The following is a 15,403-nucleotide window of genomic DNA, read 5'->3' as shown; positions in this document are numbered from 1 at the left end:
CGCAGGCTACGGTGCGAGATCACCAAACAAATCGAAGTCGTCGAGGGGATTCCGTGTCGTGAGATTCGCGTTAGGAAGGTTGCTGCTTTTCGTTTGCTTTCTTCTCATTAGAATGTGCGTTTCAGATGTAGGGATGTTATCCGAAGTTGCTCATTTCCTTCGTTTGCGGATAGGCCGACTTTTCCGCTTTTCTGAGCGCGTGAACCCCGTCTACACAGCAACGTTGCTAATCTTCCAATTTTCCTTAGCTTTAGTTACATCACTAGTTGTACCACTAGTGGTAAGGTACGTAGTTTTGCATCTGCTACGGTGAAAGCTTCTCTTCATTTGTACTTACGATATTTAGGAGACTTGCACTCCCATCGTCTATTGAAAATGAGATTGATTTAAATCTTTCATTCAGTACTTGTAGAAGCGACCTCCACGGTGTATGCTCTTTTCCATCTGCAGCGGTAGAATACGAAAAGGTTAGCAGTTATTAATTCCTAACAATGTTTGAAGATTATGAGTGGGAATGGGATTTCGATTCCTTTTACGTTATTAGGTTTTGTGTTGCTTTTTTCGCCTAGGTGTTTATTTCCCTATCGACTTATAATAACTTTTTGATAACTTCCGTTTTGTCGCGAAGCACTCGCGATTCCTGTTGGTGCCCAATAGCTATTGTCTGATTCGTTCCTGCATTTGCACTTGAATATTATTTCCAAGCTGGTTTCGGAATACTACTTATTGCAAAATAAGTTCTGAGCAAACTCACGTAAACTTGACTTTACAATGCCACGGATCAACTATATCACCTCTCCAACTTTTCAGAGCTAATTTCTTTATCGCATATTCTACTTCCTTCAGAATGTTTGAGCCATTAAAATCATAGATGCGATAGTCGGAGCCGGTCCTCTGACCCTCTTCACTTTTGAACAGTTGGCGAAATTACCCCCTTCACTTTGGACGGTTGGCGAAAGAACTCCCTTCACTTGAGCTGCGCCCCATGAGCTAAACCCCCTTCACCTGAGGAGGGTTCGGCTTCTCCCTATCACACCTATGATTAAAACATTACTGGCTTTCATGTATGCCTCACATATGTATCATGGTGCTTGCCGATGCAAAATAAAGGAGTAATTTTATTCGGAAGCTTCTTCGGCAAATTCTATCAAAAAGGAAGCTTGGACGTTGAATATGTATGGGGAATTCCTATGCCTTCTCACTTCGTTCTATATTGTTTTCTGTGTGGCTCATCTAGCTTTCACGAAAACCGTTTGTCAAATTTGGCTGAAATTGCGAATTCATGCTGGAGGTTATAAGCGTGAATAGTATCAGGAGACGAGCCTAAAATCTTCAAGCAAAATATTTGCTGGGCGTTGGACAAGGCACATAAGTTCTCATTTTCATTTCTCAGAACAATGATTACTAGTTCATCAATTTTTCATTGTATGCTTGCCGCTTTTGCAAGGAATCATGTTTATGGGTTTTGTCCCTGCATTTATTATCGCTTTTTCGTTGATCTTTACGAGAATACGCCTATGCATCCGACTTCAAGTCAGAATAGTCTGAGGTTTATAGCCGCGAGTATGCAGCTTTACAACAATTTACGGAGCAGCCTGTAAAGTCACTGTTTTTTTTTCTTTCCAAACAAGTTTGGTACCAATTTATTGACCTCCGATGGACTACCGACTACGTCGCATCCGCCTTGAGTAGCAATAATCAGCTTCAAAAAGTATTCTGACAATCCTATTTCACTCGGCATTTACGATGTCAATTCCAGCTTATTGATTTGCGGGCCTAACCAAAGCTGTGCGCTTGGAAGCATTTCTTTGTTTTGAACAAATTTATGTGATAGTCGTGTTCGTAGAAACGTATGCATGTTTTTAGGGAACACTGTTTTCACCAACCGTAGAATATTCTCTATCAATTCGGCTTCGATTCGTTGATAATGACCAAGGACGTAGATTAGGATTTTTCCAAAATGTTTTGTCTTTCCACAACGAGAACCAACAACTAAAAACTTACACGAAAACATCTTACTTGAGGGAGCCAAGCCTTTTTACTAAGGTGCGTCACATGCCATATTCTTCAATTTCCATTAAACTATTTTTGCGTTAGTATTTTAGGCACTATGGGTGTTTTTCTTTCCGCTATATTTCACCGGATTTTTTCATGATTACAATTCTTTGGATATTCTTATGACGTCTTCCCACATTGAGACGTTAACTCATCCTTCAACAAAGCTTTTCTATGAACTTCAGGACCGTTTTGCGCAGGTATGAACTTACCGTTAAGTAGTTTGAGAAATCACGAGTACATTGGGAAGCTGGTGCTGACTGGATGCATTAGATCTTTTTTCTTTGAATTTGGTATAACCCTGTGGGATTTTTTTCACCAAAATTTAAATTCTTTCCTATTTCTTCATTGTAAACGTGAAAATTAAGTGAATATCCGGTTTAGCTTTTCCTATCTACAACTTTTATTTAAGAAGTCTTCAGTCTGTGAGTGCAACACTCGCTTTCTCCGTATATGTTCACTTAATGGATTAGCGGTCAGCAGTTAGCGTTTTTTAAATGTTTTTTTTTGCTCGGAAAGGGATCCCGATTCAGTAAAAGCAAATCATTTGGGTTCAAGTTCTCAGTTTTCATCAGATGTGCTCCGCATATTTTTCCATTCCTGTCCCATTGTCACTATTTCCTCTATTGTACTGCTCTTGTTGTTGTGAATGTTCAATGTAGTAATAGCTGTTTTTCCTATTCCTGAGACATTTCCTGGCAATGGGCATGTGAAGAATGGCGAACGGTTGTCCGGGCATCAGCTCATAATCTTATTTTCGATCAGTCTCCTTTAATTCGTCGTTGTCGTTTAGCCTAATAGATTGCTTGTCTGAAAATTCACAGAAGGCTCTTAGTCACTCTTTTAAAGTGAATTGAATCCAGATTACGTCTCGTTAGTGGACTTGCATATAACCACAAAACATCCGTTAAAGGCATCATCCACCGAATCTGAGTGGTACGGATTTCAGGTGGAGTATTCGTATACGGGATCGTAGATTATGGAGAGAAGGCTGATTCCGTCCATTTCTTCCTAATTGCAGTAAAAAACGGCGGTGGAGATGCGGCGTGTGCACACTGCTGGCGCGCTCCAATTGAACTCGTTGTAGAAAATGATGCGTCGAAACGCTCAAAGCCGTATCTTCCAGGCCCTTTTTTACGGCAATTAGGAAGAAATGGATGGAATCACCCCCCCCCCCCCCCCCTTTCCGTAGTCTCCCATCCTGTATACGAATACTCCATCTGAAATCCGTACCGCCTCAGATTCGTGGGGTGATGCCTTTAGATGTGCAGAGTGTTACATTTATTATTACAGTGTTACATTTATTTAGTGAATATTGCGTGACGGCATTTATTCAGAATATACAACCGTTTGATTTGAAGGCGTAATTGGATAGGATGAGGAAATGCTAATTTTGGCTAGTAATGTCATTTGAACAGAAAATTACTGGAACTCTTCGAAGAGGACACTTATAACTCTCTGTTTTTGTTTTTTTTTTTTTCTTATCCTCTCCTGTTATTACGGCGCGATAGTTTGATTAAAGGTTGACAGTGCGAGCCTTGTGATTGGAGCACAATTTGGAATTATTCGATATTTGCTATACAATTGGCCAATTACTACATCTTTGATTCTATTTCTTGGTTCCTTCTCAGGTCAGTTCTTTGATACTGTTTTTGTTGTCAGAAGCTAACTCAATCGATAACGAACTTTTCTAGTTTGTTCGTCTCCTTTGAAGGAATTAAGTTAATGTTATGGTGGCTCTTAGTTACTTTATTTTATAAAGAACAAATATTTATATTTAAGTACGTGTGTAGCTTGTTTTGCTGCTGTATCTGCTACATATTTTTGAACTTATAAAGAAGGATATGCAGTTTTCTTCTTAGTATTCAGAATTAATCGATAACACTCCTATGTCTTAATGGATGAGCGTCTGCACATTAGCTTTTGATTACTGGCGTCTTTGTGATAACAGCGGATACTTCATAACGGTCTTTTTTCAGTATGCTTTTCCTCTATCATTTGTTACTGGGGAGTGAAAAGCTTTCTTGGAGATTCAGAGACTCATAATGCTGAGACTGCGTTTTCCCTTCTCCCAAGAAGTTTCTCAAAGGACGTAGGGCTGAATGGAAAATCAACCATGATTCGCCCAAAAGTACGTTCCTGAAAAACTAACTAGATTTTGAACCTTATCCTTACCTTACCAGTCATGATATCATTATACGTTTGTCTAATGATTAATCACTTTTTCAAATGGTTTTATATGATAGTTTGCCTCAATTAAACGAATTTTGAATTTTTGTTTTACAAATAGATCCAGATTTTGTTTATGGGCTTTTTTTTTGCTCATTTTCCAGTCTATATCTATGACTGTCTGTTGTAGGTTTCTTAGAACTTTGAAAGTTTGTGCTTGAAAAAGAAAATTGTAACTACCGAATTTTTTCAGCGATTCAGATTTTTGTAGGAGATGAATTCAAGAGGTTTCTGAGTAGAACATTCTGCATCTTTTGAGATGTAGCGTATTCAGCCAACTGTTTTTATTTGTCCTCTGATCTAGGTTCCTCATGATGAGTACATTCCTGATAATGTGGACGAAGTTCCTTCCTCTGTCAACTTTTCTGAGGTTCCTGGATGGGAAGTCTTGCCGTCTCAGAACAACTTTGACGATGTCACGAATAGCAATATACGCCGTCGAAAATGATCATTTTATTTCATTCTATCCACTGACCTCTGCTTCTATTAAATGGCTGCAATCATTTTTTGTCTACTTTTGTGCCTTTGTTCATTGTGATTACTTAGTCTGTGTTCGTTATCCTATCGAACTGATACTATACGTTGTAAGTTTCTATATGAAAATTGAGATCTCGCTTCTCACTTTTTGAAACTGATGGAAGTTTTGATCCGTTCTACTTTTTGCGTCTTGTTTCGGTGCCCGTTATATTATTCTCGATGTTCATGATTGTGTTATGAAGTGCTATCAGCGGTTTTACTATCAATTTCAGATGCTGTAATGCATACCACAGAGGTGACGAGGTCTCGATGGTGTCCTCTGGTCCGTTGCTCGGAGATGCGGGCTCGCTTCCACCATTATGTCAAGGATTCTGTGGTCGTTATATGCTACCTATCGGGAACGACAGCAGCTCAGAGCCTCTCTGGTCACAGTGTGGAGTAAGACAGTAGATTTATTTCACTTATGAATCGTGAAAGATGTGTCATAGAACAAAAACCCTGCCTTCGCTTCTAACAACCGAGAATCATTTTCATTATCATTTTTCCCTCTTAACACCTTGCTTCGAGGTCAACAGTTTTTAAGCAACAAGAATAGAGGAACTTTCTGCAATTTCTTTTAACTAAGACTATTCCCTAATAACTGACTAATATTAGAAAAAATGGGTTGCGACGGGTCCACGGGCGTCAGATACCTATAGAAGGGGGTGTGCCGGGTCCACGGGCGTCAGCTACCTATGGAAGGTGGTGCGACGGGTCTACCGGCACCAGGTACCTATGGAAAGGAGTGGGACGGGTCCACGGGCGTCAGATACCTATAGAAGGAGGTGTGCCGGGTCCACCGGCGCCAGATACCTATGGAAGGGAGTGGGACGGGTCCACGGGCGTCAGATACCTATAGAAGGAGGTGTGCCGGGTCCACGGGCATCAGCTACCTATGGAAGGTGGTGCGACGGGTCCACCGGCGTCAGATACCTATAGAAGCGGGTGCGACGGGTCCACCGGCGTCAGATACCTATGGAAGGTGGTGCGATGGGTCCACCGGCGTCAGATACCTATAGAAGCGGGTGCGACGGGTCCACCGGCGTCAGATTGGTGCGCCGGCGCCAGATATCCATAATATGGGGTGCGGGGAATCCATCGGCGGCGGTGGACCCGGTCATTGGTGCGCCATAACTCAGTGTGCATGAGATAAAAGATAAATGGTTGCAGCCGTTTCATAGCTGTGACCACTGGGCGCTATGCTCTTCACCTTTATGACTCCTCCGTGTGCATATTTGCTTCTTCGTTCGCCTCATGTTTGTAGCATGCCGTTCTCAGAAAGTGGAAACACGCATGCAAACGGCTGCTTAAATAGTGGCAAGATGTTTATGTGATCTGACGTAGAACGTTGTCTTTATCAGTAGGATGATGTCTTTCACGTCATTTCATGCCAAAACATCATTATTAACTATTGGGGGAAATCAGGAGGAATACAAATACTTCGAGTAATGCTTTCAAGTTGTATCTACATTATTCTGGCATCGAAGGAGTGTTTGTAGCTGATGGTCGAATATTCTCCAAATGTAGAATTAACGCGTTTAGAATTGAAAACTCCGTAATCTTTAGCCTTAATTTATAGTATAAAGAAGAGAAGGAAAGCGTTGTTAAAAAAATCACAAATCTAATTTTACAGAAAACACCATTACTATTAACTTTCATTGATCAGTGAAGGGGAGCGAAGCTGAAACCACTGAAAGTCTGAAGTCCGGCTTTAGCCGGACATTCAGACTGGTTAGTAATAAGTTCCTAAAATGTTTGAGACAGTTTCATTTTAGAATTTAGAAAAATTTAGAAAATTCCAATCTCGTATCTATTCCTCACATCTTCCTTTTTTTAGGCATTCTTCATGTTTACTAGCATTTTTCTTTCATAGTTTCTCTAAAGGAGAAATAAGTTCTAATGAAACTAAATTTCCAACATTCTCAACATTTTGTTATTGTGGAGAAAACTTATGATTTTTTGCTATATGAAAAAACTAATCTCTAGCGTAAGGTTAACCGTAGTTCACATTCGTTTTCTTACGACTCCTGTTCGACAGTCGCGCAGATATTATTTGAACCACACGTTCGTAGTTGCAGTTATACAGCTAAAACAAACAAAATAATTGACTGGGTTTGTCAGTAATGATGCCAGCAGTATATTTTGGTTTTATCAACGGACTAGGTAACGCGATCTGCAATTATGTGTACAATTTTACTTGGTGAACGTTTGGAAATCCGCATGAGCAGTTGCGAGGAATATCTGCTCAGTTAATGTGCTATTGATATCTGGTGTTGTTTCGTTTTGATTACGAGATATTTCGGAGAGATCATCCTGGAAAAAACCATCCGTAGTTTTTGCTTGTATGCAGTCTGTAGGTTCGTGGTTTTCACCTGTTGAAATTTTTTCGATAATATTATTACTAGACAGAATGCACTTCAAAGGCAGCTTATAAGACTAAGCTTTTGTTGAAGTTGACTTGATGTTTATTAGGAGTAACGGGACAACATACAATTCTTCTGAAAATAATGGCAGATCAAGGAAATGACCCTCGGGTGTAATCATTATCACCCTTGAATTGCGCGCTTATTACACTATTTGCTAACACATGTTTACACGTACTAGAACAGGGAGGTGGTCCAAACTTCTACGTTAAATAATTGGAGTTGTTTCTCAGACAAACGACAACGTAAACGGGTTTGGGCGACGTTACTTCGTCTAATTGATATATAACTTGTTCACATCCTTTGTAATCGACTTGAGTTATTTTATTGAGGTATTACTTCCTAACAGTTTTATCATGGATATTGCCTTCCTTGAGCAAGTATCAGGAAACTGAAGGGATCTTAAAACTGCTTTTATATCATTTCACTTCTGAGATGATTTTCAAATTCCTATTTCCTAATCGTTATCCTATTATAGCCGTGCAAGTGGGGAAGTGGTGCGGTAGACCATCGTGTATGCACTCCATGTGAATCAGAGTTGTCTGCATACGATTGGCTGTTTCTGATTTTTATGGCTATTCTTCCTCTCCTCGTCCACTGCTTTTGTGTGCATTGGCATACACCGAAGAAAACGTAATTCCTTCATCGATTTTTTTTTAGTTCTGCTGTTTTTCTTTTCGAATTTTTGTGCTACCTAAACAAATAACTTCTCAGGTCCCGTGTACATGAGTTGTGCGAACATCTCTGTTGTGTCCTTGAATGTATTGCTGCTTCCATTGCCACTGTGCTAGTATTCCCACCACGACTTTCGTTCAAATTATGGGGTTGTGCAAGGTCGAATATCAAAGAGTGGTTAGTTCGATTGTCATGCGATTTTATAACATCGTCTTTTTTTGAAGGTGGAAAGATTTTGTTCTTCACCATTACGCTCGGCAAATAAGAGGCTCCTTTCCTCTTCATCGTCCTTGTTATTCTGATTTTTCCTCTAAGGTTATTTCATACGATACTCGTTTTCATGGTCATGTATTTTTCTTAGGTACCCCGAATTGTATAACCCCATCATCAATCATGTGAAACCCATGCGCTGTTCCTATGAAGTGGTTTTTCCTTTGTAAGTTTGCTGCTGCCTACTTCGTACCACTTCTTACTAGCCTAACGTCATTTCAGGTACTCCCTGCCGTTTATCTACCTGCTTTTTCTACTGTGTGCGATATTGGTGTTTCGCTCATTCCTGTATCTTGTGGTTCTGAAGCGAAAAAGAGATGCTAAAGCATATTATTACGCATTATTATCAGTACCCAAAGTTGCTGTTATTCATGCACTTCTGGTGAGGTTTTGAACACTTTCAACAATTTTCGTCTTCTATACGAAAATTTCAATGTACAGGCGGGCGTATTGTACCAGTCTTATCCGTATATTGTGATGTTGTGGAGCCTGTGTGCAAACGCGATACATTTGGCTGCCGAAGGCAAAGTCTCAATGAAGGAAATAGCGAGTAAGAATAATCTGGCTCATGTGACCTTTTCAAATGCTTCACATTTACCGTTGCAGAGATCGTGTGCACTTCTCCCATGCACATTGCTATGCTAACGGTGAACATGTCCTTGTTGGCATTTGCTCTGCTGGCCATCTCAGTGCAGAAGTATGTTTATTTTCTCAAAATAATGTTCGTTACTGGCTTCAATTAATTGTTTCATTCAAGCAATTAATTAATTGTTTATGGTGATTTTAACTCTAGATTTGTCAGCAACAGAAGATTAATTATAAAAGGGGATCAGTTGGTTGCTAAGTTATTCTGGAAGCCCATATAGAAAAGGAGTTTTCATGCGAAGACAATAGCTTTGATTTCGTTATCCCTTTAAAACAGATCTGTGATCTGTTTGGAAAACTGATTTTGAAAAAAAATACTGACTTATTCATTTATTGGATTTTCTCGCAATTCTTGGTGTGTTTTATTAACTGTTTTTGCAGGGACTCGGCTGTAAGCTTCTTCTCGCTTTTGCTCGTCCCGGTGCCACCATTATTTTACATCTTAACTATTGGGATAAGTCACCCCAGTGTATTATCAGAGGAACATTAAATATCTCCTTTTTACCCTCAGAAATGTCATTGTCTTTCGACTAGCGCAATCCTCTCATAAGTTGCATCATTTTCTTATTAGCATATTGATTGTTCCTATTATAATTTTGTTTCCCAAACATCCGTAGCATAGCAATCAGGTACGCCAGGGATTTTATCGTGCCTACAACAGAGTTAGTCACCCTCATTGGTCATTAAGAATCCTTATTCGTTATTTGTTGGTGTTGCTCAGCTCAAAAAAGGCCATGCAAAATGTTAATATCTTATTTATACACGCATTAGCGAATATTTCAATTTTGCTGAGTTCTTTCTACGTTTAGTTACCTATTGTATAATAACGGGTATGCTACCGTCGTACGTATGTAGCTATGCTGCCGATTTCCACTGTACACAGTTAGCTATTCTTCTTACGTTTCTTTTCTCTTGATGGTTTGTTTCAACAGAGGAAGATTACTTTATGTGTGTAGATGTTCTGTGATATCACCATCAAGTTGGCTAATAAAAGTTTGAACTCTTGTTTACTGCTACCGTTCTGAGGAGTATAATATACCCGTTGCAGATACTCGAAATAATTCCTTGGTGTGACAGCACATTTTTTCGATAGATTATTTGCTCGGAACAAATTTCTTTATAGCAATTTTCTTCATGCAAAATATTCTCCTAACTTCTTCTCCTGATACTAGTAAACCAATAGTAAAAATGTAATAAATAACACATGTATCTATCTTCTTAGTCGTGGTAGTGGTATTTCACTCGTTTATGCAGATTTCTGTGGATCATGCCGTGAGGAACTGGTTATGGAGAAGCCGCTTGCGGCTACGAGGCAGATTTTTAACAATAGAATTCACCTTGGTTTTCTATATTAGGACAACTCATTACATTCAAGCAGCAAAGGGTAAAATTATGGTTTCAGCACTTTTCTGAGCAGATACTCACCCTAGTGACAATGAACTGGTTTCGTGTCTAGAGCACTTTTCCTAGATATAGGTGAGTTTGTCATCCGTCCTGGCCTGATATCCGAATAGTGACATTTCCCTGTCGAACGAATTAATCTTCCTATTCTATTTCTGTTTATTCCCCCTCTACCGAGATTATCTTTCAGTGCCTTTCTTTTTCGTAGCATTTAATTTCGCTGAGAACTACATACACTATCTAGATGAGAGGTCCTGATAGGACCATTGAATTTCATTAGCAATCTTTGCACCTGACTTGCACTATAAAGTCTCGCCTGCAACCTGCAGGTATTGCAGGAATCAGTTTGCGTTTGCAGCCAATGTTGTTTCGGCTCAGGTGAGTATAGATGGAAGCGCACTAACGTCGTTAATTAATAGGTTGATGTTCTTAACCTGTAAACGCTTGAGGGCTGAACGATATATATTTGTTTTCATAGTTTTCTCGCTGCGAAAAAAAAAAATCGTATCGTATGTATTCAAAGATGTTGACCAAGGTTGAGAGAGTATTAGCTGCACCCTCAGCAGAACAATATTCGTTAAAAGCAGAAGATCGTAGTCCATTTTCTGACTTCAAAATTGTCTTGAAATATTGAGTTTCAGCCCTGAAAACAGTACTTTTTCACCAATGCCACTTACAGGTTACATGCACATGGTCTTTGCATATTATGTGATTGTAATTACCGTACTGATTCGGACAACGTCTTCTTCTGTTGGGGACTCTTCTTCTTACTATCGAAGCTGTACTGATAACTGTCGCGATGCTCACTCTTGTCCACAACGGTTCGACTCCTGTTCGTGGACAAGTGGATCATGTTTTCGGTTCATCAATAGTTTTTGTTAAAATTTACTAGTAAAAGGGTGCGTTGAATAATTACTTTAGCTGCCGTTATGAATGCATGTGGAAGACCGTGGATCTGTTCATGGAACATCGCGGATTCGCGCCACAGTTCCATGGAAAATGGCCTTTTGTAGCTGTGGAGCTTCCTTTCCTAGGAATGTTTGATATCGTTATTCAGGTAAGATTTCTCCTGATGCTGAATATTTTGTTCAAAGTCAGATAATTGGACGTATGTAGTAAAAGATCTTATTCTCGATCGAATTTCGATTTAGCTAAGCTAAAACAAAGTCAAGAAAAGAGTAAATATAGTTTTATTGGAAAACATTGCGGAAATGCGGATCTTCTCAGCGCAAGCGTTAATATGAATGAAATTTCTTCTTGTCGAATACTATGAGGCAGCTTAAGCAATGTAAACAAAGTAGCTAATTTGTGATTGTTTGGTGAAGCAATTACTATCATACAATAAATTCCTGCTCTATATTGAAAAAAAACTATGATTTTCAGGAACCTGCATCTTTCGTGTTCTCCTTGATGAATTTTTATTCTCTATGGTTGTTCTATCAACAGGTAAAATTGATAGACCAGCTTGAGAGTCGAGAGGCGTGGAGAATTTACACCTTCACCGGATTAGTAACATGGTGTGTTGGTCAAGAATTCTTGTGTATTGAAAAGATTAATTGTTACGCTATTCGTAGTTGGTAATTGCAAGTTTTTTTTTGTGATTTCGTAAGTTCTTCGCGGTGCTCATGCTTGACAAACAATCGTCCTCCCCGTATGTGCCTCGCACCACGAATCCCTCATATGTTTGTCTCGCAACGAGCGCCTCCGCACGTCGGCGTTTTTCATGGGTACTCTTTTCATTTCCATTGTCCAAAATAAGGTGTAAGTGTCATTATGAGAATTGCTATGTGATTCAGCAAATACAACCCCAGTGTAACAGGAACGCCCTAGAATTGAGAAACAGTCGCCTGTCATGGGTTACATGAGCGTCATATCTTGAAATAAATCAAAGACAATCACGGACAAAACCAATTCCACAATATTTTGAGTAAATATCTCTATGTGATACTTTCGAGAACAGTTGAAGGTTTTTTCCGGAGATTTGACGGTGATGTGAACCCATATGGAAATACTAATGCTGTAAGCTACACCTAGATCACTCACTCCTAAGTATTCACACCGGTTTTTTCCCTTCCTATCTATATGTGCATGTACTATGCATACTACGCACATGTGCTTATAGGATATGCTCGGCTTTGTTCCACGCCCGAGATTGTTGGGTTACCGAGTACCTCGATTATTTTTCTGCGTTTGCTTTCATACTTTCTGCGTCGTACGTCTCATTCTGTTTCACCCAATCATGGTTTATTGGAATCACAAGCCGATCTAGATTGTATGTTTCCAGCTATTACGAATACAAAACGTTGAAGTCGCTGAGTCAGCAAAATGTTTTGTTTTCAGATCCACTCTCTACGGCTCTTTTTTGCTCTTATGGTTTACAAGGCATGTTTATCATATGACGGTGAGTGGGTATTTCATTGGAATGAATACAGAGCTGAATATATTCTTTTGTGATGTCAAGAACCTCTGGTTTTGCTGGGTCACTTCTGTGTTCTTGAAACGAACGCAGAGTTGTAATCAAGCGCAGAAAGAACGTGAACTCCTATCCCATGCTATTTGCTAAACAAGGTGGGGATGCAATTAGGGGTTTCGATGAGCATAGTGCCATCCGCGGCAAAAAAACACACAAATCATAAGAAAGGGGCCCTGCCTGAAATTGCGAGGATATATGAGGTACAAGAGCTTAAAGGCATTGCACAACGTTTTCGTTCGAGTATACCTATATCGGGTCGTAGATTATGAATACAGGAGTAGTTCTGCTCATCTCTCCCTCCATCATTGTAAACATACGGCTTCGGAATTCGATTCGTCGAATTCATTCGTCACGACGTCCTCTATTGCAACGCGCCACCTTTGCGCCGCGCCCCCGCCTGCGATTCGTCGAATGAAAAGAATTGCCTATCGCACCGTCCGAATGGGTTTTCGACGAGTCGCAGGCAAGGGTGAGGCGCAAGGGTGGAGCGTTGCAGTAGAGGGCGTCGTAAAGAACCGCATTCCGTAGTAGTCCGCTTACATTAATGCAAGGAGAGGTGAGCGGAACCACCTCTGTGTTCATAATCTACGACCCGATATAGGTATACTCCAACGAATATCCAAATCTTTTGGACCGAATTGATGCCTGGGATTGCTTGCTTGCATTTGCTCCATTCTTTGCTTAGCGAAATCGACCCATTTTTGGAGCGGATGGTTCTGGCGATAAAAAAATGGATAACATGTGGAAACAAAAACCGGAAAAGATTGTGGTCCGATCGCGGTGAGCCAGCCCAAACGATCACCAAGCGCCCGAAGAGGTTTCGCGGTGTGTTTGATAGGATTGAAAGGGAATCATTCACTACGAGCTCCTCCCATCAGGCCAAACTCTTAATTGGGACCTCTGCTGTGAACAACTTACTAGATTGAAGCAAGCGATCGACCAGAACCGGCCAGAATTGGCCAATAGGAAACATGTTGTGTTCCATTAAGATAGCGCCAGGCTGCACACATCCTTAACGAAGGGTTAGAAGCTCCGAGAGCCTGAATGGGTGGTTGTACCGCACCCGTCGTATAGTCCCGACCTATCTCAAGTGATTATCACTTTTTCAAGCATTTGCAAAAATTTCTTTGATGATACAAAGCTGGGCTGAAGAGAGGCTTGTGAGAATGAGATAGTCACGTTTTTTTGCCAATGAGGACTTTTCCAATTGCGGAATTATGAAATTCTCATCAAAATGGACAAAAGTTATCGAAAAAGATGGGTAATTGAGAATTGGAAGATGAAGTAGAGAAGAAAAAAAATATGCGTAATAACGCCAGTTAATGCTTTTTTTATTTTAGCAGCACTTCGACTACGGGTACAACATGCGTTGCTGCATAGGCGTTTCACTGCTAACTACTGCTATGTATCTACTTTATATCACTTTTCGATGGAAGCGTTTCAGTCGACTATCGCGTTCCGATCGCATGTTGATAGGCCTTATAATCTGGACCAATGGATCCGTACTACTTGAAACACTCGATTTCGCACCAATTTTTTGGATTTTTGACCCTCATTCATTGTTTCACGCTGCAACTATGCCATTACCTCTGTATCTCAGTGTTTTTCTCCGTGAATATGTGTCAGAAAATAGGTATCGACTCGACAAAGATGTGTAGAGGTTTGGAGTGCAGATTAAATGAGGAAGATGAAATTACATACATTTCAGTATTTCCCTCTAAAGATTGTGAATGATGTGTCAGAATACAACTAATTAGACTGCAGTTATGAGCATGATAATTGAAGTTTCATTAAATCTACTGATGAGGTGTAGTCGGATGAAAACGACATGGAGCTCGTTGCATCTGCGGCACTTGTCGTAGCGGCGCGTAGGAGCTAGCGGTTGAGATCGAGGCGGGAACATCGTGAGCTGCAATGATTACTGATGCTAGAGGGATGCATGTAAAGAGGGTCCGGGCAGATTTTTGAGCGACATGGTCGAAAATCTGCCCGAACCTTCTTTACACCGCGATCGTGCCTCGGCAGAGGAATTAGCGAAGGTGAAGAGAGATTCACCTTCGTAAATACCTAAATAACTGCCTCTGCTTACCTATCGCTTACTCATGCGCTAGGCTATCGGCTGAGATGTAATTCTCGAGGTAATAGATTGTTTTGGAGGATCAGATCCACTGCAAAATTTCTGATGTGATATGACCTCAAATTTGTAACTGTGGCAGAAGTAAGGGAAATAATCACGTGAATTACGAGAGAAGTATGCATCTATAATAATACCTTCAAATATGAAAATTTCCGTCAAAAACGAAACAGCCAACTTTCAACAGTGATGGGAATGAGGATTATCGTTATCCTGTGAGTCCCAAGCTTATTTGTAGCTCAGTTCATTTTCGAAGAGAGGGAATTTCTGTATCTCTGAACTCTTGGAAGAAAAAGAGGTTCATTTGATAAGATTTCTAGACCTCCTGAAGGTAAAATCTAGACAAAATTCGCTCCCGTTCTCTTCTTTACATCATGTTATATATATATATATATATATATATATATATATATATATATATATATATATCACACTATATATAAGGCGCCTAGTCCGTGTGTGTGTGTGTGTGTGTGTGTGTGTGTGTGTGTGTGTGTGTGTGTGTGTGTGTGTGTGTGTGTGTGTGTGTGTGTGTGTGTGCGTGCGTGCGTGCGTGCGTGCGTGCGTGCGTGCGTGCGTGTG

At 40.3% G+C, this 15,403-nt stretch overlaps 3 protein-coding genes across 4 annotated transcripts; all 3 read left to right on the top strand.

Annotated features, from left to right (window-relative positions):
* Positions 1–133: 133 nt before the first annotated feature.
* Positions 134–4,732, top strand: RB195_013876 (uncharacterized protein; the record flags this gene model as incomplete). Its single annotated transcript, XM_064203884.1, has 7 exons — positions 134–285; positions 347–467; positions 1,867–2,046; positions 2,106–2,255; positions 3,578–3,686; positions 4,035–4,186; positions 4,589–4,732. The coding sequence occupies 7 exons, from the start codon at positions 134–136 to the stop codon at positions 4,730–4,732; spliced, it is 1,008 nt and encodes a 335-aa protein (XP_064059765.1).
* Positions 4,733–5,070: 338 nt separating this feature from the next.
* RB195_013875 (uncharacterized protein) lies at positions 5,071–9,303 on the top strand (the record flags this gene model as incomplete). Its single annotated transcript, XM_013442830.2, has 8 exons — positions 5,071–5,199; positions 7,702–7,856; positions 7,938–8,075; positions 8,260–8,334; positions 8,391–8,550; positions 8,610–8,718; positions 8,775–8,865; positions 9,195–9,303. The coding sequence occupies 8 exons, from the start codon at positions 5,071–5,073 to the stop codon at positions 9,301–9,303; spliced, it is 966 nt and encodes a 321-aa protein (XP_013298284.2).
* Positions 9,304–9,645: 342 nt separating this feature from the next.
* Positions 9,646–14,345, top strand: RB195_013874 (uncharacterized protein; the record flags this gene model as incomplete). 2 transcript variants are annotated; one of them, XM_064203883.1, is made up of 8 exons in its annotated part: positions 9,646–9,695; positions 10,270–10,289; positions 10,894–11,074; positions 11,136–11,271; positions 11,598–11,731; positions 12,337–12,486; positions 12,555–12,615; positions 14,028–14,345. In XM_064203883.1, the coding sequence occupies 8 exons, from the start codon at positions 9,646–9,648 to the stop codon at positions 14,343–14,345; spliced, it is 1,050 nt and encodes a 349-aa protein (XP_064059763.1). The 2 variants fall into 2 exon arrangements, with proteins under 2 accessions (XP_064059763.1, XP_064059764.1); XM_064203882.1 differs by lacking the exons at positions 9,646–9,695; positions 10,270–10,289 and adding an exon at positions 10,576–10,592 and having other exon boundaries at positions 10,856–11,074.
* Between the last annotated feature and the right edge of the window lie 1,058 nt (positions 14,346–15,403).

This window comes from Necator americanus, chromosome V (assembly GCF_031761385.1).
Source record: "Necator americanus strain Aroian chromosome V, whole genome shotgun sequence".
NCBI classification, from domain to species: Eukaryota; Metazoa; Nematoda; class Chromadorea; order Rhabditida; family Ancylostomatidae; genus Necator; species Necator americanus.
The sequence above is the reverse complement of the archived record's forward strand: the minus strand, read 5'-3'. Positions and strand labels throughout refer to the sequence as shown.